General features: G+C 38.0%; 1 protein-coding gene across 1 annotated transcript in view; it reads left to right on the forward strand.

The window, feature by feature from the left end:
* Positions 1-21,277, forward strand: part of EYA1 (EYA transcriptional coactivator and phosphatase 1) — a 163,608-nt gene extending 142,331 nt beyond the window's left edge. Inside the window, exons 15-20 of the mRNA XM_061448299.1 lie at positions 7,689-7,747; positions 7,933-8,093; positions 8,298-8,412; positions 8,725-8,846; positions 10,807-10,907; positions 19,053-21,277. Of these exons, the coding sequence (XP_061304283.1) occupies positions 7,689-7,747; positions 7,933-8,093; positions 8,298-8,412; positions 8,725-8,846; positions 10,807-10,907; positions 19,053-19,133 (639 nt within the window). The 3' untranslated portion in view covers positions 19,134-21,277. The remainder of the gene's footprint in view (positions 1-7,688; positions 7,748-7,932; positions 8,094-8,297; positions 8,413-8,724; positions 8,847-10,806; positions 10,908-19,052) is intronic.
* Positions 21,278-21,647: the final 370 nt, after the last annotated feature.

Here is a 21,647-nt window from a genome sequence, read left to right on the forward strand (position 1 = left end):
GGGAGTATCTCTGAACTGGAACCTGAATAACTAATTTACACCCTAGATCAAGCAAGAAGGCTCTGGGGTTTGGAGCACTGCACTTACTGTGATTATCCTGAGCTTTTCTGACCCTTTTCTAGCAGTAGAGTTTTACATTTTCATCTTCCTTTTCAATAGAAAGATTTCAATGTATCAAGTAAAATATACCGAGACACTGTCGGTCCTTGAAATATCTGCTTCGTGACACTCACGAGGAAAAGAAAAGTAGAAAAAGAGAGTTTTCTTTTGCTGTGGGAATGTAACTGGCATGTTAAGGTGCAGCTGAAATGAAAATGTAAACCTTGATTTTGGTGCAGCTACTTCAATAAACAGAAGTTGCAGAATAAGAGCTGTGTTTATTTTGGAACAAACACTGTTTACTTTAGTAGTATCATATTTAATCCAAATGCACTTGTTCGTGTGACCAAACGAAATAGGATTTTAATCACTTTTTCTGTTAGAAAAGAATGGCATCCACTGAGCATTCTAAAAGCGTTATGTGTTCAGTGCAAGAGAGCACTCCAAAGTCATTTGCTATGAAAATGAGTTTGTTAAATAAATTCAGTTCTTAGTCCTCAGTGTTTATAATAGCTAATAGTATATATAACTAATAGCTTTAAATTGCCTTTTTAGTTTTGATGTGCTATTTTAACAGTAAAAGGTGGGGTTTGATTTTGGGAGGTGTTTTTTTTTTGTTTTGGGGCGGGGGGGACGTAATTTTTTTTTTTACACTATAAGCTTCACTTTATAGTCTTTAAGTTTAAAAAGGGAGTGTTTTGAAAGCCTTCACAGCCCGATTTAATTCCCTGACTGTTCATCCACAAATTGTCAGACAGAATGAAGTGGATTTCAAGAACCCTTTGTTCTTCATATCCTGTGCCTGACCCACAGGTAATCTGCACCTTTTTTCTTCAGTGCTGAATAATTGTGGTGGGAAAGAAGAGAAAATGTTAGGGTCACAAAGTGCAGGCTAGACAGAGATGACAGGTCCTGCCAATTGAGTGCCAGTGCTGAGAACCTGCGAACAGTAGTCTCTGCTCTTTCACATGGATTTGTGTTGTATTTTAACAGGCTCTGTGTGATGATGGGCTAGGAAGTTCAGAACTTCAGCATTTGTTTTCTTGGCTTGAAAGGAAGTGCAGAGGGTTTTGTATTTTTAGCAAGTACAGAAGTATAGTAGAAGAGCATTTGGCACAGGCCATACATGTATGTCTGTATACGTACACAGGATATAGGTGGGCTGTTGTTCTGTGTAGTTCAGTTTTCTAACCTGTACACATACCACAGATTTTGATACCCTTCTAGTCAAGTGAAAAACAGAGATTTATTTGTCAAGTTTAATGACTACTGTTAAATAATTTTGGAATCCTTGTATGTTATTTTTCTGCAATTAGAATAGTGAATAGTTGAAGCAGTCTGCTTTATATTTTGCAGCAAGATAATCCCAACTATAAGTAAAAATATGTAGAAAGCAGCAGATTTATAATCAAAAATGGTAATTCACAAATCGTCATTTCAGCTTTGGAATATATAATTTTTGCCTGGAAAACCAATCTCTGACAATCTGTAAGCCCATGCCTTCTGAAAAAGCACACTGCGGTGGCTTATAGAAGTGAAGAGTATTTGTGGAGTAGATACCTTAAAGGGTGCATATCTTATTTCTGGAAAAGACATAAACCGAGGTACTGCTGTCATAAAACTGCATTAAAAGCACAAAAGTGTACACTTCAGGATATTTTTATTTTTTTTTTTTAGTTACTTTTTTTTCAGATACATCACATTTATAAAGGATTGCAGCTTTGACTTGTTATGCCAGATCTGTTCTCACATGTACATGACCAGATTTCTCTACTGTTCAGTAGGGAAAATGAAGCAGTGGATATAATTGCATAATGACAGATATGAGAGGAACAGAGAATACCAGCAACCATTTCCTGAGAGTTGGCCAGCTTCCAGGCTGTCTCAATGGGCATGCTGATGTAAAGGCAAAATGAAATTAGCTTCTTCTAAAGGGTGGTTGTTGGTTGGGGGTGGGTTTCACTCCCATTTGGCTTTGCAGACTAAGGTATTGAAACAATTAGTTGACAGTGTAGTGTTAGTTTTCTCACGGTAAATTAGGATGATTAACCAAACGTGGAAATGTATTTTAGCTGTAGTCAGCAGATTTGGGACTGTATTACTTTGGCATCCTCCGAGGTTATGATCATAATATTATTCACGTTGTTCCTTTTCATAATGTGCAAACTTGTCCAGAGTTATCTTACAGTCAGTGATTATTCAAAGGCAGCAGAATTATTAGGTTTATTTTTGTTGGGTTTGTAACAAGAAATGTAGAGGATCAGCACGCTAGCCATTGCGTCACTCCACTTGGCATGTAGTATTGGCACAGATAAGAGGAACTCTTGTAGCAGCCTTAATATCTTTTTTTATTATTATTAATTTTCCTACAGTAAATTGAGTAGTGAGGCATATTTTACATAATTATGGCAGAAGTGCACAACTTGACGGATGGTAGTGAAGGAGCAAAGTAATATAAATATTTGTAGAACTTTTCTGCCATAACTTAATGCTTTGCATATGAATCTTTATGGAGATCTTAAGTTAGTTTAAAAGAATTATTCCAGAAGACTGCATAGGTCCAGGCATTTTAGGAGCTGTGAATGATGACTGTGGAGCATCTCTGGGAGTTTTTGTCTCGTTACACAAAAACAGAAATGAGAAGGAGGAAAAGTGAGCAGGAAGGATTTAGCAAATGCTTTGGGAATGGAGAAGGGAGAAGACACAAGCTTTCCATGTATAAGTCTTAAGCTAGACTCATCTAGTAATTCATTTTTGATTGTTGTTTTTCTTTGGCTTACTGCATTTCACTGGAGACATATTTTCACTTAGCAAAGGATTGCAGCAGTTTTAAGGAGCTCCTGCAAGCATTGTCTCCTGCTGCTTCAAGCCCCAGAGCAGAGCTGATGGGAGGGAACATAGCAACAAGTCTCAGTTAATCCATGCAATGTCTGTTGGTTTAATTGAGCTGCTGCAGGAGATTTGTTTCAAGCTAAGCTACCAGTTGTAGCACTGGAAGGTCTGAGGGACGCAAACACATGGATCCATGCAAGCCAGATGTGACAGATCTGCAAAGAACAGCATGGACACTAACTTCTTAAAGTATTGTAGGTAGGCTTGCTGACTTGTACGTGCTGACTCTCTCATTTTCCCTGAGGCAAATTGGCAAGTCCATAGACAACCCTCCGATATCACCATTAATAATGTTGCTCTAAGTATGCTTTGGGCATATTACTAATATTTTATATCACCTATATAATGTCCTGCCTCATCCAAACTTGTAATTTAAAATTATATAGGAGATGTCACCTTTCTCTCCCTTGACAATAGTTTTTGCTGGGGTCTCCCAGCTTTTAAATCCTCCTGCATTTCACAGCTTGCTCTCTTCCATGCTGCTGTTCCAAGACTCGCTCTCTCCCTTTGCAGAAGATGAATTTTCTCTCTGCCTCGAATTCTTTCTTAAAATGTAAATCCCCATGAAACCTTTTGAACAAACCTCCCCAGCTTCCAGACACCACTTATTTGACAGCTTTAGGGGTGCTGCCTTGGGCAGCTGCCAGGCTGCTGCCAGGAGAACCAGTCCCACTCCCATTGCTCAGCCCCATTCTCCTGTCGTTTCCCACAGCGCCTATCAAGCTAGTGTGCTGACTGTAGGAAACCCCAATTGATTCAGGTTTCTGACCAGCATGCCCTATGATATCTGGCCATGGCTGCAAGAGATCTGCAGCGGAGATCTGAAATAGAGCAGCGCCACTTCCCTGCCCTAAATTGCCCTTTGTGAATACTTGCCCTATCCTATGTGTGCCCCCATACACAGAACATGCATATGACACTATGAGGCCTTTTAAAACTTCTGTATGTTTTAGTAGCCTAACTCTCATTTTCAAATTAAAATTAAGCACTCTGGCAATGGTTTCATTAAAATCAGTGCAAATTAGGTAGACCTGTATGAGAACAGAATTTAGACATTTAAGATGCTTTGCCCTTCTGAAAGTACTGTCTCTGAACTATACCAAGTGCATTTTGCTTTCCAGGGATTGATCCCAAAGTGCAGAGCTGCATCTTAGCCTGTCTGACTGAAATCCAATCCTTCAGTACAAACATGTCATCACTTGTAGCCCCTCATGAAGGTTTCAAACTGGATATACTAAAGCTGCAAGGTCAACACCTTTAAGAGCAAAACACAGCTAGCTGCATAATCTTTATACATAAACCACAGGATATTTTGCTCCTTACTTGCCAATTCAGCCTATTTTAAAAAAGAATCCAGCAATTCTAATGTTCTTCTCTGGAGCTGACTGCTGAAAGATTCTATCATAATAAAATACACATGCATAAATAACATTTATTTATAGTGCTTCTACAGGGATTTTCAGTATTAATTTCAGGAATTGCTTTATCAAAGAAATTGGGGGGAAGATACCAGTACTGTATTTCCTATGAAAATTTTACAAAAATATCAAATATATCTGGTAAACCTGCTGTTTAGCTCTAAATTGGCTCTTGTCACAGCTTTTTAGGGAAGTACTTGAAGACTTTATGAGTCTTTATATTTTATTAAAATACATCTTTTCAAAAAGGTACTTGTTGAAGTGCATACTTTATTTGTTGGTCAAATTTCATTTTAGCATATCCCCGATTATGATGCATATTGAGTTAACTGCAATTTTAAAATGTTGAACACACGGGTGCTTGCTTATAGCTAATCAGGGGACTGAACAGTGTCTCAGGTAGTTTTTGCTCATAAACAAAACGCTGCACAAAAAGCAAGCAGGTAAAAACAAATATAAGGTGTTCTGAAGGAACATTGGACCAGGTCAATTAGTGGTGGGCAGGTAACTGGCTTCTTTGAAGAGTTATTTCTTAATAACTTTACTGCTAAAAGAGCAATTGCTAAATGAGTGGTTTTCCTTCCTGTGTTCAGGGTTAAAAAATGCACCCGTCACTCATTAGCCTAAAGTCTGAGTCAGCTAGACAGTGTGAAAAATACCTGGCACTCAGAGCTCGTATTTAGCCTCAAAGCTGTGTCCTGCCACTCAAGAAGAACAAAACAGCCGTGCACTGTTTGTGACCTTCCTTTAGTTGTAACATAGTGTCAATCACGTTGGTCTTTAATCCTTTCCAAATTATAATATGTATCTCCTATGCTTTAATTTTACCTCGTTCCCCTCCTCACTCGATTTTTAGTTCTTTTATTCCTGACAAAAGGGGATACTATCTCTTTCCATTATATTCAGTATTTCACCTGAGATTTGTGATGTTCGTGAGCTTTTCTTCACTTTGCTTGTTTCCTTTACACTATTTCTATACCTTTACCCACCAATATTTAGTCTCTGATTTCTCTTCTGGGTTTTTGTCTCCAAAATCCCTCTTTCTTTCACTACCATGATTTTTATTTCTAGTGTATCATTTCAGTTCTGGCTTTCTACCCACCAAGCAGATGGTTAGACAAAAGGGGAGGACGTCTGTGATGTCCCAGGGCTTGTGATGGTCACAAGACCTTACACTGTAAATTAAAGTTCTAAGTCCTCAGGTTGTCTTGAATTGTGGGATCTAAAATGTAGTGGTCTTATCCTCCCTGCCTCTGTCTTTTGCCTGAGAGAGTTAAATTTGGAATTTTGTTCAGAAGGTGAGCTTCTGCTCTTTGGGAAGATCAGCTTCTATTTCTTCCTTTAGTTTTGTGGTTACTAAACAAATTGTTTCTTTTTCCCAGATTTCTATTTTGAATCCTCTTCTGTAACATTTTTTTCCAGTTTTCATTCATAGTTTCCAAGCTGGGAAGAAGTCTATTGACTTGATAATTTTCACTGCTATATTGACAACTCGAGCTTAAGTTTTCTATCCATGAAGAATTTCAGAAGTCACTGAGCAGTGGAAAAAATAACTAGAGTGGAAACTCATTAGCTTATACTCAGTTCATATTTGAATTGTTAATTTTATAGGCATTTAGGTGGGCAGTTGCTTTCAGTTTTAAACAAAAAGAAAAAATTTCTGTGAATTTGATAACTTGCTGAAGAAGCTTCCATCTTTTTTCTTTTTTCGTCTTTTTTTTTTTTTTTTAGGTAAGTTGATTTTCAAAGCCTGGCAACATGTGTTCACACTTGTAGTTTCAGCTGTGTCTGTACATCTAATACATTTTGTCTGCCTGAGGAGGAAATTCACTATATGGTAGTTAAATATGAGCAAATGTAGTGTTGTCTTTCCTGTGCTGGTTGTCACTCTTACATCTCTTTCCAGCATAAGCTTCCTATGCATAAAACAGAAAAGAGTACATATTACAGTAAGAAGAACTATATGTGCAAAAGACTATACGCAATTATTCAAAGTATTAGAAAAGTTTCTGAGGTGTTTTTTGTAGACCTATGCTTTAAAAAAGCTAGAATCCACAGCCATCATGTGAGGCCAAAGAGACTTCTTCAGCTTTTTTCTTATCTGAGGTTGTTGACCTCAGGAGAGGAGGAGAAGGTTACAGGGTCAAAGTCTTTTCCTCCTTGGAGCTTGCTGCTTGCTGGGAGAGGGTTGGCTGGAAAATAGATGTTTTAGAAAAAGGGTTGAGGGTCATGATTTTAATTCTGTTTGGGAACAGCTGGTTTGAGTTTCTTTCCACTTCTGTCTTCCCTCCCTTCCTCACAAATCCATGGAGAGAGAAAAATTTGTTCAGAGGAAAGCAGTAACACAAAAATAAAGGATTGCAGTATTTTCATGTTTAAAATACATCATGTTTGTTATAGGACTTCAATTAAAAGAGAGAAGAGGAAATTATTAAAATAATTGAAATCCATTATTGTTTCAAGCACTGAATTGAGATTGATCTGGAGTGCCAGAGGTTTATTTGTTTTCCTGCCAAAAGTTAAATTGTTAATAGTAATGTTCTAATGGGGTTTTTCTTTTTTGTGGATAAACTGTGCATTACAATTTTTAATTTAATGACGGACAAAGCTAATTAGGAGTATGCTGTGTTAGACTGCATATAGTCACTGAAGAAAGAGGGTTTGATTTGGCTATTTCTGTACAGGTTTTCTTCATCTTGGCATGCTGCTTTCATGCACTAAGACCAAAGAGAGAGAAGGAAACTCACAACTCTCAAATGAATGGCAAACTAGGAACAGATTTTTCATCTGTGCTCCTCTGAAACACTGGCCTCAGGCTGTGTTGGTGTGTGGCTCAACAGCAATCAGAGGTCATAATTTCATTGGCGGTTAGCATCAGGTTTAATTTTTCTAATATGTTACATTTACCAAAATGTCTGGTTTCAGTTACACTTATGCACTGACTGAATCAGCTTTGAGCAGCATGATGTTTTAAGGTATCTGAAAGGCTACAAGAACGTTTATGGAACACATATGCTAATTGTTTTTAACCACTTTCCTTTCTAAACACAAAAATGTGTTTTTGGAAAGCCATTTAACAGTAGTAGCTAATGATGGTGTGCATTTATTCCAAGAAATGAGCACAAGGAATAGGTAAAATAGTTGTTTTAACAAGACTGCCATCTACTGATTTCCACAATTAAAAATATTCCTGATGAGTAGATTGTTCACAGTGTTTTATAGCTTTACTTTTGTGATTTGCAAGATCAAGAAAATTATAAAGTCTTTCTTTTGCCTTAGGAATGTGACCAGGTTCACATTGACGATGTGTCTTCAGACGACAACGGTCAAGATTTAAGGTACAAGAGAACTGAACAAGATAAAACATTGCTTTGCAAGTTCCTTCCTGGGAAAGTGATGAACTGCTGTAACACAGTAGCCCTCTCTCCTTTTAGCTGTCCTAGCCTTTGCAACCCAGCAAAGTGGTGGTTGCATATAGCTCGTTGCCTTTTGTTAATCTGGGGGTTTTCTTATCTCTGACTAGCACCTACAACTTTGGAACAGACGGCTTTCCTGCAGCTGCCACAAGTGCAAATTTGTGCCTTGCAACAGGGGTGCGTGGAGGAGTGGACTGGATGAGAAAATTGGCTTTCCGCTACAGACGAGTAAAAGAAATATATAATACCTACAAAAATAATGTTGGAGGCAAGTGACTCTGGAGTATCTAACAAATATGGAAGTAGCAAAAGGGAAGGACTTCTGCTTCCTGTTCCTTTTTTAACATGGTAGTATTCAGCAAGCTGTTTAGTTTGCAGTGTATGGAAAATTGTATATGAGCTAATGAAAGCAAAGTAAAATGACAGAATGTTACTTAATTTCAGTGCAGACATGCCCTTATCTACTCTACAGGTCTTCTTGGTCCAGCAAAAAGAGAGGCTTGGTTACAACTAAGAGCAGAAATTGAAGCTTTGACGGATTCTTGGTTAACACTTGCATTGAAAGCACTCACTCTTATTCATTCTAGGTGAGTACAAAGTGTACGGGGTAGTTAGGAAACTGTGGGATGTCTGATGATGATCTAGGAAAAGCTGCCTGGCCAGGTGGGCAAAATGCTGAACCTGAAGGACCTCCTAACTCCTTGTTCTAGTGTGGTCATGCCACTACCTTGCTTTCCTGTAAGATGGAAAAAAAATAACCTTCTTTGAAAGTGGAAGTAATAATAGTGAGGGTTTCTAATGGGAGGCATAAGGTTTTCCTTTTTCTCTTTTTGGTTTGGTTTGGCTTTTTTTCTGTGTTGCTTTGTTAAAAAAGGATGTTCCCTTTTTCTCTTCCATAGGACAAACTGTGTGAACATTCTTGTGACAACTACTCAGCTAATTCCAGCTCTGGCAAAAGTCTTGTTATATGGACTAGGGGTTGTATTTCCCATAGAGAATATTTACAGTGCAACTAAAATAGGTGAGCTATTTTTATAATGTGATACACTTGAAGCTATAATTCTAAATAAAAATATATTATAGTGTATGTTTATTTATTACATGCATTCATTTAGAGTTACTGACATTAGTAATACCTGATCTTAAGAAACACTTTTCATGCTAAAGCGTCCTAAAAGTACTTTTCAAATGTCTGTCATGATTCAGCACAGAAAGCTTCTATAGCTCTATTAACACTGATGCAGCACCTGTTAAGAGGAAGTATAATTGCTTTGTGTCATCATTTCTCAAAACTGGGAGGCTATGTAGCAGTTGAGAAGGCTTTTTAGTAGGCTGTAAGTACAGAACACTAAAGTCTGCCTGTATTAGCAGAAGAAATTCTATAAAGGTAAGCCCTGGCTCCATTTGTTGTCATGGGCTCTGGCACAAATTTTAGTAAACAATTTACCAGAAGCAGAAATGTTTTGCTGCAGAATGTGATTATTTAAGTTCATTCATACTGGCTCTAACAGGCTTCAGCCAGGCAAATGTTTATTTCTGTTTTCTGGTTCAATATAAAAGATGTTATTCTGAGTATGTAGAAGTACATAGGACCAGATGGCAATGGTGCTTGTAGTTCTTAACGTGATTATGACAAATCTGCTCTGTCTCGGATTCCCTCAAAACTGTGGGCTGCATGAAAACATTTTTCATGTGTTCTTAAGTGTCTACATACAGGAAGCTTAAATGGCTGAGAAAAAATGGTTGGTTATTTTGTTTGGTTTTGTTTGAAAAAAAGCCAACAAAACTTGGTTGGGAGTTTTATGTAGAAATTTGAAAGCAATACTATAAAAGATTTAAAACTGTACCCTGGATAGAAATATTATGGTACTGTCTGTCAAAACTTTAAATTAAAACTTTGAATTATAATACTCTAAATACACATTTTAATTAAAACGTATTTTAATAAATATTCACTTGTGACAGGATGACAGGTTTGTTTTTAAAAAAAAATGCATTCAATCACTAACCTTCACAGGAAATCATGAGAATTTTGTAACATGACATGATTCATAATTGTCAAGCACCTTTTCAACCTACTTAGTGTTTGAGGTTTCTTATGCCTGGCATTGTTATTAAAAGTTGTCATTTAGTAGTTTGACTTCTCTGCTGGCTCAAAACCTTTAATTTCCAGCCTATTTGCCCTTACACTGGTGTTGTTCTGTAGCTGAAATAACTACTTTGAAAAATGCAATTTTTCCCATCGGTTGCTGTAGGCACACAGGTAAGCATGTACCGTGACCACACTGAAGTGATCTTTCAGAATGGGGACGTTAGAGAAAACTCAACTGTAAGCATTTACTTTCCTTCTGGCTTACCAATACCTGAAGCTTACCAGTATCAATACCTGTGTGTAGAACTGGAGTACTGGGATCATTTCCCTAGGTTTGTGCAGTGAAGCAGCGAACTGCATTAATGGATCCCAGTGCAGTGACCATGTATTGGATTACAGGCATTTAAATCTAAATTTTTTGGGTGACATTCTAAGTCAGGATACTACTGTTTCAGGAGCTGTGATTAATCTTGTCACAGGTTGTGGAGAAAAAAGCTAGAATTTCAACTCAGATTCAATCAAATTCTCGGTTTGGGATACTGGCCGTAAACAGCGAGTACAGAATTCTCCTGGTATGGAAATTCCAGAAACCTGTCTCAGATTAGGGAAGGAGACAAGAAAGGTGATACTGTAGACCTCTAGTATGCTATGTCTACCGTAGCGTGTGTACTAAAGGGCCTCACGGAGCAGATTTTAAGGATGCTTATTTGTTGCTGTGGCAGCAGGAAAGCTTCAATCAGCCTTGATACACCATCCCATGGGAGAGGCTCTTCTCTCCCATTAGCTCTGCTTGTATATTCAAAGTGTTGGAGAGATCATGCTAAAAAGTGATTTATTTGATGTCATCCCATCACCACCTATCCTAAATAGCCTGATCTTTTTCTTTCAGGAAAGGAAAGTTGTTTTGAGCGAATAATTCAAAGATTTGGGAGAAAAGTAGTGTATGTCGTTATAGGGGATGGTGTCGAAGAAGAACAAGGCGCAAAAAAGGTAACAGCCCTTTTTCAGTGTGGGTTGATATCAAGAGTCTGAAAGCAAAATTGTCTTTTCTTTGATATAGGACAGTATGCATTGATTTGGGTTTTGTATCTTTGCTTTATGAAATATGTTTTGACTGGTAGAAAGCAGCATAAAAATGTAGATGATGATGTGCCCTGCTGTTCTCCGAAAGACACATTAAGCTAGCTATGTATGTTTGATGTATTTCAAAAAGGAGCCAGAAAATGGACCCCAGCTTTTGTGCCAAGAACTAGTGGTTCTGTTTTCATTGGCATCCCAAAATGCCATATAGGATGAGTGTAAGCAAAAAATGGCAGTTCTTACTGGTCAAAGGCAATATGCAAATTGACTATTCCGAAATATTTATATGCCGCACCTTGAAAAGATATGTAGGCCTGGAGTAGGTATACATGAATTTCAGTTTTCTTAGAATGATAGAGTAGTTAGGGTTGGAAAGGACCTTAAGATCATCTAGTTCCAACCCCCAAGTGGGTCAATAATTTGGATTCTGCATTGCGGTAACTACTTGTGGCTTGTCCTGTTCATAACCTTATTTAACTGAGCAGAGGATACTCTTTGACTATGTCTTCTTTATTTTTTTGCTTTCCTCCTGTAAGAAGGAAAAAATTCACTTTTTTATCCCAGTATGGTGTAAGCTTCATAAAAAGCTCCAGTAAACTCCACTACTTTCCACTTACGAATAGGCAGTATTCCTGGTCTTGCTTTTCTACCCAAGTACAGCAGATACAGACTCTGCTTGGAAGAATGAGGCATAATATTGGCTATGTGAACAGTAAGAGAAAGAAAATGGGCATTTCTGTTCTTGCTTCCTTTTACAGGTATTGCTTTCACACAGCTGCTTTTTTTACAATGAAATGCTCTGTGGTACTTCTATATCTGTTTCCACTATAACTTCCTAAATTGGAGAAGTGAAACTAATTAGTCTGCGTGGTGTTTTAACAACCATTGACTGGTTCTGCTTCACGAAATCTGGGTTTTGTGCCTCCGAAGCATTGTGGTTAGGTTCCCGGCTCGTCCCAGCACTTCATAGAGTCTCAGTTTCATATATCCCTTTGGCGGATTGAGGGGAACAGTTTGCTCCTTTCCCCTTCAGAAGTGCCTTTCATCTTTGTGGAGAAATGTTTTCCCGCTGTAAGTGATTACATTTTAAAAGCTGCATTTAAGATCAGGGAGGGGGGAAAATTCTTCTCTTTGTTCCTTTTCTGGTGGTCGGTGAAGTAGTGTTGTATATGATAACGGCAGGAGTAGTCCTTTCAGTAACATTATCTAATTCACTGCTTTTTTTCAACAGGAAACGTGATTCAGAAAAGCCTCTCCAGTTGCTAAGACAAGTGGCAGTATAGAAAGTTCCTTTGTGCCATTAGTTCTGTGTATTCTTACTCAGTGGAAGGAATTTTCAGATTCAAAGCATGTTAGATGCTCTGGATTAAATTATCTGCTGCAGCAATGCCAGAGAAGTCAATAAGTAGACCAGCAGCCCTGCCTTCCTGTAGAAACTATTAATGTGATTGAGGAAAATGCTTATTTGATTCTTGTCCTGCTCATTACTCCACTGAAAAAAGAAGCCACCCTATCACACTGTGAAAGCAGTATTTGCCTCTTAAATTTGGGCCTTGCATCTTGCAAGAGCAAGAACCACATGATGCCCTGCAGTTCTAGGAACTGCTCCCAACTCAGATGATGCCTTTTTGGTTGTCACCCCCTCAGGTTATTTTTAGAGTTATTAGGAGGAGTCAGCATGGGAATGCTCCTTAGTGTAGGCTGTGCTTCAGTTTAAAGATGTATGCCCTGTTTTAGGAATAAATTGTATTGGTGTATTAGAAAACAGTAAAAACCTAGACCTTCTGTGGAGAGTGTGCAAACAAAACAGGAAATTTCCCTCCCCAAAACCATGCAAACCCCAGCCATCCAAAGTGGTATGATGTACATATCCATTGCATTGCTTATCTCCTAATAAGCACTTTGCTGAAAGGATCTGGCCTGAGGTGAAGCTCTTAGTATATGTATGTTTCTTTACACTACTTAGTAAACAATGCACCCTTCTTTAAATAGCATTTCTTTGATAACATGTAAACTATAATGACTATTTTTAAGTGAGCATGTAAATTCAAGTGTATTTAATTTGAGATATTTTTTAATTCTGTGTTTGTGTAATAAAATGAGCTGAACTTCCAGCTTAGGAGGTAAGAAAGTTAAGGTTTGATATTTACCAATTATTTATCAGTTGCTTCATCATAAAACAAGATTTTCATTTATGTCCTTCATTCAGAGAAAGTCCTGATCAATACAACAGTAGGAAAAATAAAGAAAACATTTAAAATCTCCTTTTTTATTGGCATTATTGTAAAACTCAATAGTAGAACTTTTCAATAGCGTTTAATATCTCATTGATGTTTTGAGAAACATTTTCATGACAGACTGGGGTTTTGTCACAGAATGCCCCTTTTGATTGACGAAAGCAAATACAATCCACGGAGGAAACCACACGCTCTTACATTTCACATAGCACGGGACAAGCCATGGTATCAACACCTTTGTTTAACTGTTCACCGCCAGCAAAATATTTTATAAGACAATTAAAATTCTCAGGACGTTTGCGCTGTAGACTGAGGAATAATCGTACCCTTCTGGATCAGTTCAGCAACCAGCCAGCTTGGCTGTAATGCCAGGGTTCACACAGAGGTTGCTACCTTTGGATGAGCTTCCCTGGGAAAAGAGGGAGAGGAGGGGAGAGAGAAACTGGTGTGGGAGCCAAGTGGTGCTTGGGATGGCTGCCGACATCCCTGTGGGTGCTGTGTGGGTCAGAGCCACTGCATCTGAGTGCCACTGTGGTGAGACACAGCTATTAGCAGAATAAATTTCTGGTGTTTTCTGCCAGAGACTCCAATGTCTTGGCATTTTGTTTTGCCTTGTTTTGGTTTGTGTTTTGTGATTTTTTTGTTTTGTTTAGTTGTATTTTGTTTTGTTTAGTTGTGTTTTGTTTTGTTTAGTTGTGTTTTGTTTTGTTTTGTTTTGCTTTGTTTGAGCTCATCTTTTGCCTTTGCCTTTGGAGACACGGTAGGGAAATACTCATAAGGCAGAAAAACACCCCTCAACTCCTGAGTTTTTCTACTTAAGAGAATACTCCAAAGGATTTCTAATTTGCAAGAGGAGACAAAGAAGGAGGCTCTTTGCACTGAGAAGCTGGATTTTACATCAGGTGATTCAGGAGAGCCTGGGCAAATCGGTTTCTCCCTTTGTCTCCAAAATGGTCCTGCTGCCTAGGAGGGAAATTAGGAGGAAAAATCATAAATCTTTGTGGAGCAATAAATAGAATATAAATGGGTATCCAATATGCCACTGCTTTTAAGCTCACAGTCATACTGTGCTGGTCAGGTTTAGGGTAGGAAGTAAAGACGACCGCTCAGCACATCTGGCAGGAACACAACAAAAATACTGTGAAAGATGACAGAAACTGATGAGTTTTCTATTGAAATCCATCACAAATCTCAGGAGTAGAGTTTTTGTACAAATATGTATTCATTTAAGGGAAGGAGTATGGTCTGCACTTTTTGAAGTTGCTGTCAAAAAATGGCATTATTTTGTATCTGTAATTACAGAAACACTATTTTGTTGAAGAAAATAGTTGAAGTTTGGTTCTTTTAGTAATACACACTGAAAAATAATATTGCTTCTATGTCAGAAATAAAATATCTTATTTTCTGAGTTAATAATATTGCAGTTATTAGATTTATGAAATTAATAATTTCACTCTTCATGTTTTTTACACCAAACCCAAATTCAATCTTTTGCCACTATATTTCATTTCAAAATGCCATCACAATGAAATTGTTAAAAGTTTCATAAATATATTTATTACCAAGTATCATCTACAAAGCAATGAATGTTTTTTTTAAAGACAAAAGCTTCATATTTACTTGGAAGATATTAAGATAGTACACAATACCAGTCTAGATACATATTCCAATATGCAATAAGAAAAGCTTTCCTATAGTTTCATTAGATAGCATAGCATCCAGTTACACCACCTATTTGTTAGTGGTTAGCATTTGTCATCCATTCTCCCACAGCAGCAAATGAGATACTAGCATTTTTCAGTGTGCTCAGAAGACACACATTGTACATGACATGTGTGCTAAGTGCTGGCAGGCATGGCTTTCTAAAGGCAACATTAAATATATATACAAAGGAACTCTTGCCCAGTCACTCTGTAAGAAAAAATGTACTTATGTCCTTCTGTCTCATGGGTGTATTGCCACTTTTGACAGGGCTGAATACTTGTGGATACATGGAGCATGTTAATACAAGAATAATGTGTAAGGTTTATTATGATAATTTTGTTACTTTAAATGTTTTAGTTTTGTACAGTCAGATAAGGTGAAAATTACCTTATATGCCTCGTGAACATATATGCATATATATGGACATATACGTGTGTGAGACTGCACATACATACACAAACATATACATAAAGATATATATATAGATAGATCTGTACAAGTTTTTTATTTGTGAAGCTCCTTTTAGATATGAAGGCTGTGCTATAGGGTCAGACTGATAGAGATCTGAATCTGCTACGTTCAGCCATGCACAGAGCACCAGTGCAGATTCCAGCCCTGTGCAGCCACCGTGTTCCTGCCGTGCTTTGTTTCTCGGGAGTGTGCTGCTTGTCTTTTGACCTATATGCAGGAGAACTGAAAATAATTATGATCCTGAGTTTTACACAACCTCTTTGTTTTCATGGAACTCTCCAGAATCATTCCATACCTCACTCCTGTAACTGTATGGAGTAAGTGGACATATGCTCCTTTTCACAGATGGGCATAAATAAAGCAGAGGACACTTAAGTGAATTTGGAATAGAAAGATACAGCCAAAATAACAATCACTTAAAGTTTTGGTTTAAAATCTGACCATAAACAGCTGAAGGTAATCCAAAACTCGATATTGCATATGGCATCTAGCAAGAGTCACTGTAATTTGATTTAGCAGAAGCTAAACCTTCTGTTAAATCAATCAGGGTCTTTAACTGCCGTAGCTGCCTGGTGTGTGTATGCTCTGTGATGCTGAGGTTGTTACTAGGGAAGCAGTATAATGCTGGAGCTGCATGAAGTGGGAACTGGAAGCCAAGAATTTATTACTACAATTCTCCCTATTCATTAGTTTGCTGTATGACCTTGGAGGGCATCCATGTCATTGGCTCCTGGCTTCTGCAGACACATTATGCAATGGCAGGTGTCCACCAAACTCTTGACCACACCATGTCTTAGGCTGAATACACCTCTCTGACCCAGTGGTTGTGGCAGAGCTGGTGCCAAGCTGACTAGGAGAAGCAGGGAGCTATGGTTGGCTGGCAAGGGAGAACAGGTAGGTCCTACCTGGCTGGGGGCTTGTGAGAGAAGAAGGAAACTGCAGTGTGCAAGGAAGGGAGGCAGCACTGCCGAGCACTGCTGGCCAAGTGCAGTTGGCTGACAAACACTGCACGGACCTGCTGCAAGCACAAACCTGTGCCTGTTTGTCCTTGATGTAATACCCCTATCAGATGCTATAAATTGCGCCAGAGAGATCTCCCAGCCTAAATAAGAGATAGGTGCATAAAAGCTTTTGGAAAGTCTGGAGGACTTGAGGTATTTTTATTTTGCTTTGCTCTTGCTGTTTCGTTTCCTGATCATGGTGAGAGAAATTAATCTTTAGGAAAGATTTGAGTTGGAAAGCAGCAGTGTCTGACCTGACAGAGCACAGAGGATAAACTGTCTATAATGTAGCAGGGAAGAGACACTGGGACGTGGAGTTGTGAATGAGCTAATTGCATCTAGTTTCTTTTGCTGGTGAAGTGTAGAGACAGTACAATGGAAGTCTGTAGCAATTGTTGGTGTCATAGTCAGTGTTTAACACTTCCTTCGTAAGGAAAGGGTTATTCTGTAAAAGTGTTTTGGAAATATAAACTTTTTTTTTCAACAGCATCTGAATTGCCTCCGAATTTGTTTTGTTCTCTCCAGAAGCAGCTATTGCTCATGCATTTATCGTCAAGCTGAGATTTACTCATCTGTTTCTTAAGGCTTTGTAACAATCCAGAGTAAAGTGAAGCAGAACAGAAACTCTTCCAGAGATGCTTCCTTGTGGGTCATTTTATTTTATTCCTAAAGGAATTTCTTTGGTGTGAAAGCTTGGCATACTCTGAATGTGGGCATCTGTTGATGCATCAATGTTGCATTGTAATTTAGATCAGGAGTGTCATATCAAAGTGGACCTTCCAGTCATTCCCCCTCATTATCCTTTGATTAACGTCCTGGACTGGTTTTAGGGGAAAAACAAACAAAAACACAGATTTCTTTTGGATAGAACTAAAGAACAGTATACTGCCCAGGAGCTCATCAAATGCTCTCCAGCTGCTAATGGAAACTTTTTTCTATGTTGGCACACTAGAGCTATACTGAAGTGAAAGCCACTTCCTTCACTCTGCCATCCTTCTAATTGTGCAACTCTACTTGATAACATTTGTCCTTCACTGGGTGCACATTTTCCAGATTCCTTACAGCGCTCATTTGCTGATCATGTGTGACTCTTTTGTCTTGTTTATTAATAATTAATTCAGTAATATCTGCTCTGACTCTCACAAGAGCAACAGTTGATTATTGCACAGTTGCCGTTTGACTTCAGGGAGACTTGCCATTACTAAATGGTTGCATTTCTTTTTAAAATCTCTTCTTTATTCTATCAATTCAACCCAATTCATCATCACACCATTATCGGATAGAAGCAGCATTCTTCAAAATAATAGTTCTTTATAAACTGACAGTTGTTTACCTGAGTTTCTAAAGACAAATTTATGATAGCCTCTGTGCTAAGGTGTCTGCCTTCTGTGGTAAGTATAAGGTCATATTACAGGGCTTACAGTAAATATGCGGTTGGAAAGAGGGAGTTTCACATTGTTTTCAGATTTGTTCTCTAACTTAAAATTTGAGAAGACATGAGTAGAAAAAGGAGGTCAATGTCGAAGTGATAATTGGAAGAGATGGAGTTTTGCCACCAGTTTTAATAGAATTAGGAATTTACCCAGGAGGTGCTGAAGCAGGATGAAGAAAGCCTCACTGAGAAGTGGTAGATAAAATGTCTGGGGAACTCAGAACCTACTGTGGTAATACTGCTTGTGGTTTGCCTCCTGAAGATGCCAGGACACAAGCTGAACCAGTGAAAAGATTAACATGATAGTGCTAGCCTTCAGAACATTGTTGAATTGAAATGGTTTTCCCATGGGATTTATAGAATATTTTCCTGACGGAAGTTGATGGTTATCTTTTTTGTTATTATCACTTATGCGAAGTTCTTGCTGACACTATAATTCCTGGCTTAGAATATAAAAATGGTTCTTAATCAGATTTTTACCCTTCATGGATGAGGTGATTTGTGTTCTTTCCCAGTATTTGTGTTTTTGGTTTATTCAGGTTCTTTATGAACATCTTTGTGCTCCAGACATATTTTATTACAGCTATTAGGGGGAAAAAATGCATTTATTTTAAAATTATCCCATATGGAAAGTATATTTTAAGATCAGTGCTAACAATGAGCGATGTTATACAAACCACTCGGGTAAAATTCCTTTCAAAGTGATGTGAGCAACACATGAGCTATTCTGAATCACCATGGCTATGTTCTTAACTCACCTGCCAGGGATAGTTCCACAAGGAACAAACAGATTTTGATAGTAAATAATACTTTCTCTTCCTCTATTTTTTTAAGCAGGTTTTGTTCCCTTCCTCAAACTACCCACATGCTTCATGTATAGGTTATTTTTCTTCTCTTTTTCTAGAAACAGTATTTTCTTCTGCAACATGCTAAAATCTGTTTTTCCTATAAAGAGATGAGAACCCCCTCCCTTCCTTATGATTTCTTCACGTTTGCCATTGTACCTGTTGGTAAATAGATTTGCTGTTACTGAGAATTGATGCTGAGGGGGTGGGTCAAAGTAACCAGAGATAAATGTGAAGGGCTTGAGGGTTTTAAGAGCTCTTTATCTCTCCTTGCAGCATTCCCTTATACTTGTGAAAGACAATGGGTGGGTCTAAATACCAGAATGCTTGGGGTTATTTTTACATGTTGTCTGTGCTGTTCGCAGCATGCTATGCCATTTTGGAGGATCTCGAGCCACTCTGACCTTATGGCCCTTCACCATGCCTTGGAACTGGAGTACTTGTAGCAGCTCAGCAGCACTTTCAAACCTCAGAGCCTCCTTCTGCCCGTGGATGGGATGCCTGTGTCTTGTGTCAGCATTGGACTGCAGAACTTCGTGATTTCAACATGTTGACGTACAGCTGCAATTGGTCTTAACCCTTGCCCTTTCAGTAAATGGAGGAGCATGTCTTTTTCTTCAGAACAGCTGTTGACTCTGGTACTGCGAGTCCAACGAAAATAAGCCATGCGAGTGTTTGAACAACTCATCTTTACTGTATTTGCTACCAAAAAGAAATAGAGAAGGAAAGGAAAGAAAATAAAAAAAAAAGGAAATAAAAGGTTCATACCTGTGAAGAAAAAAAAATGACCTGCAAACGCCTTCTAGCTTTTAGACTTTTCAATGTGACACACACCGATTCTTCAACACAGCAAACTTGATTGCACAATGAAGACTGAGATTTCTCAGAAATACCAGTGGAGTAATTTTCTTGTAAAGAAGGTTTACTTTATGGTTTCTCATACCCAGGGTACTCTGTACATCTTTACTTATTTATGAACAGACTATATTTTGACATCATATAACTGAGGATATGTATAATAGGATTGAAGGCTATTATAAGCCTTCGCCTTATGGTACAGCAACTACTTTTGATTTTAGCACATTACAGAGTAGTTTAAAATATGTCTAATTTAAACTAATAGGTACATCACTGAGACAATCATGTACAGGAAGAATTTTTTGTGTAAATTTGTAATAATGATTCTTTTACATATTGTTAAGGTAAATGCTATTGAAAGATAGTAATGCCTTGTTGGTGAAGAATGAGGCCACATGTGCGCAAACTGTTGTGCAGTGCCTTATCAATGTGTTGGATATAAATATGTAGATAATGGATTTTTTTAGATAAATTTGTCAAGACCAAAAGCATGGATGTCAAGTGTCAATAGGAATTGGGTTTTGTTCTTTCAGCTGTTTCTCTACCTTTTTCTTCTCACCTACTCTGATTATTAAACGATTGATTTCTCCCCCCTAACCTTACCCCCCCAGCACAAAGGAAATACAGATAAAACACAACTGAAGAGAAGTCCTTTGCTGTCTTCTGTTTCCTCTTTTCAAGTTAACATATTAACCCTTTTTTAGAGTATTGAAAAGTGAATTAGGATATTCATTCCATAAAGAAAAAGAGAAAGAACACAGATATATTTTAAGATGTGACTTAAACTGGAATCTTGGTACTGATTAGTTTTTGTCTCATCAAAAATGAAGGGAACTATCATCATCATTATTTTTAGAAATTAAAAATTAAAATGTTTTGAAGAAATTGAACAAAAATACTTGTATAAATTTAAGTTTTTTAATCCTCTTCCACCAGGAGTCAGATTTTCCTAAGATATAACATCCATTGCCGGCAATGGAAATACTGAAATACTTATCTCCAAGGAGTTAAAATTTGCTTTTGTCTATACCTATTTACAGGACAAACCTAGACTCTGTCCGTGACTTGTGGCTTTCTAGTCTTCAAGGCCATGAGCTACTTGGTCAGATAAACTGTTAGTCTGACTTTTTGGTTTGAATTGTACCAATTCCCTTTGCCTGATTTAAATCTCTTCCTTATAAAGAAGCCTCAGCTTTGTTGGATCATTCTCCAGCTTTTCTTCTTGTTTTCTTTTGCTAAGAACACCAGCCTTGAAACAGCTACCTGCAAAGCTACAAAGCACCAACGTAGCTACAAAACAACACCCCTCTCTAATGGAGGAATCATATTGCTGCTAGAATTCAATGTTTGTGGATTGCTTTATTACTAACAGAGAGGTTTCTGCCCTGCCAAGACTTGCACATGTGCTTTACTTTACCCTGTATGAGTGCTGGAGTTCATGCAGTACTCACATACATGCATAAAGCACATTGTGGGTAGTTTTTAGAACTGAGAGTAAGATTAGTCTTTGTTTCCTCAAACAAAGTAGACAGTGATGGGGTGTTGGTTGTCTTTTTTTTTTTTTTTGGCTTTTTTCTATTTTTAGTCACTTGCGGACTGAAAAATCAAAGTTGATCTGGGCCTTATTGTACAAAAGTGTGTTGTGTCCACAATTGTGTACAGAATTCTTCTTCAGTAATTTCGTTTTAAATTAATAAAATTGATTTGTGAACGTATTAAATCTTGTCTTGTATGCAAGTCTGTGATATTTCTGCTCTCTAGGTCAGGAACAAGGAGACATCTCTCATCTCAGTGCTGTTCCAAGGCAGTTGTTCACCTGCTTGTGCTCAGCTGAGACATTCAATAGAATAAAAAGTATATCTAGTTTGTATCTATCTAGACTACAGAAGGCCCAGTTCGATGGGCAGCATTTGTTTTGCTTATCAGCAGGAGCTGGGTGAGATCAGTGCAGAACAGGGACTTGGTGCACAGTGTCCTACAAATGCGTGCCTAAGTGACTGAGAAGTAAATGCCTGAAAGTTAGGTACCTCTGAATGTCATCCAAAGCAATCCATGTGCTGAATGGATGAGTCCATCATTCTCTGGGCTACATGAATTCTCTC

This window comes from Pezoporus flaviventris, unplaced genomic scaffold, assembly GCF_033815535.1.
Source record: "Pezoporus flaviventris isolate CSIRO_AGI_PZ_B2104156 unplaced genomic scaffold, CSIRO_AGI_Pfla_v1 ptg000007l, whole genome shotgun sequence".
In the NCBI taxonomy this organism is placed as follows: Eukaryota; Metazoa; Chordata; class Aves; order Psittaciformes; family Psittacidae; genus Pezoporus; species Pezoporus flaviventris.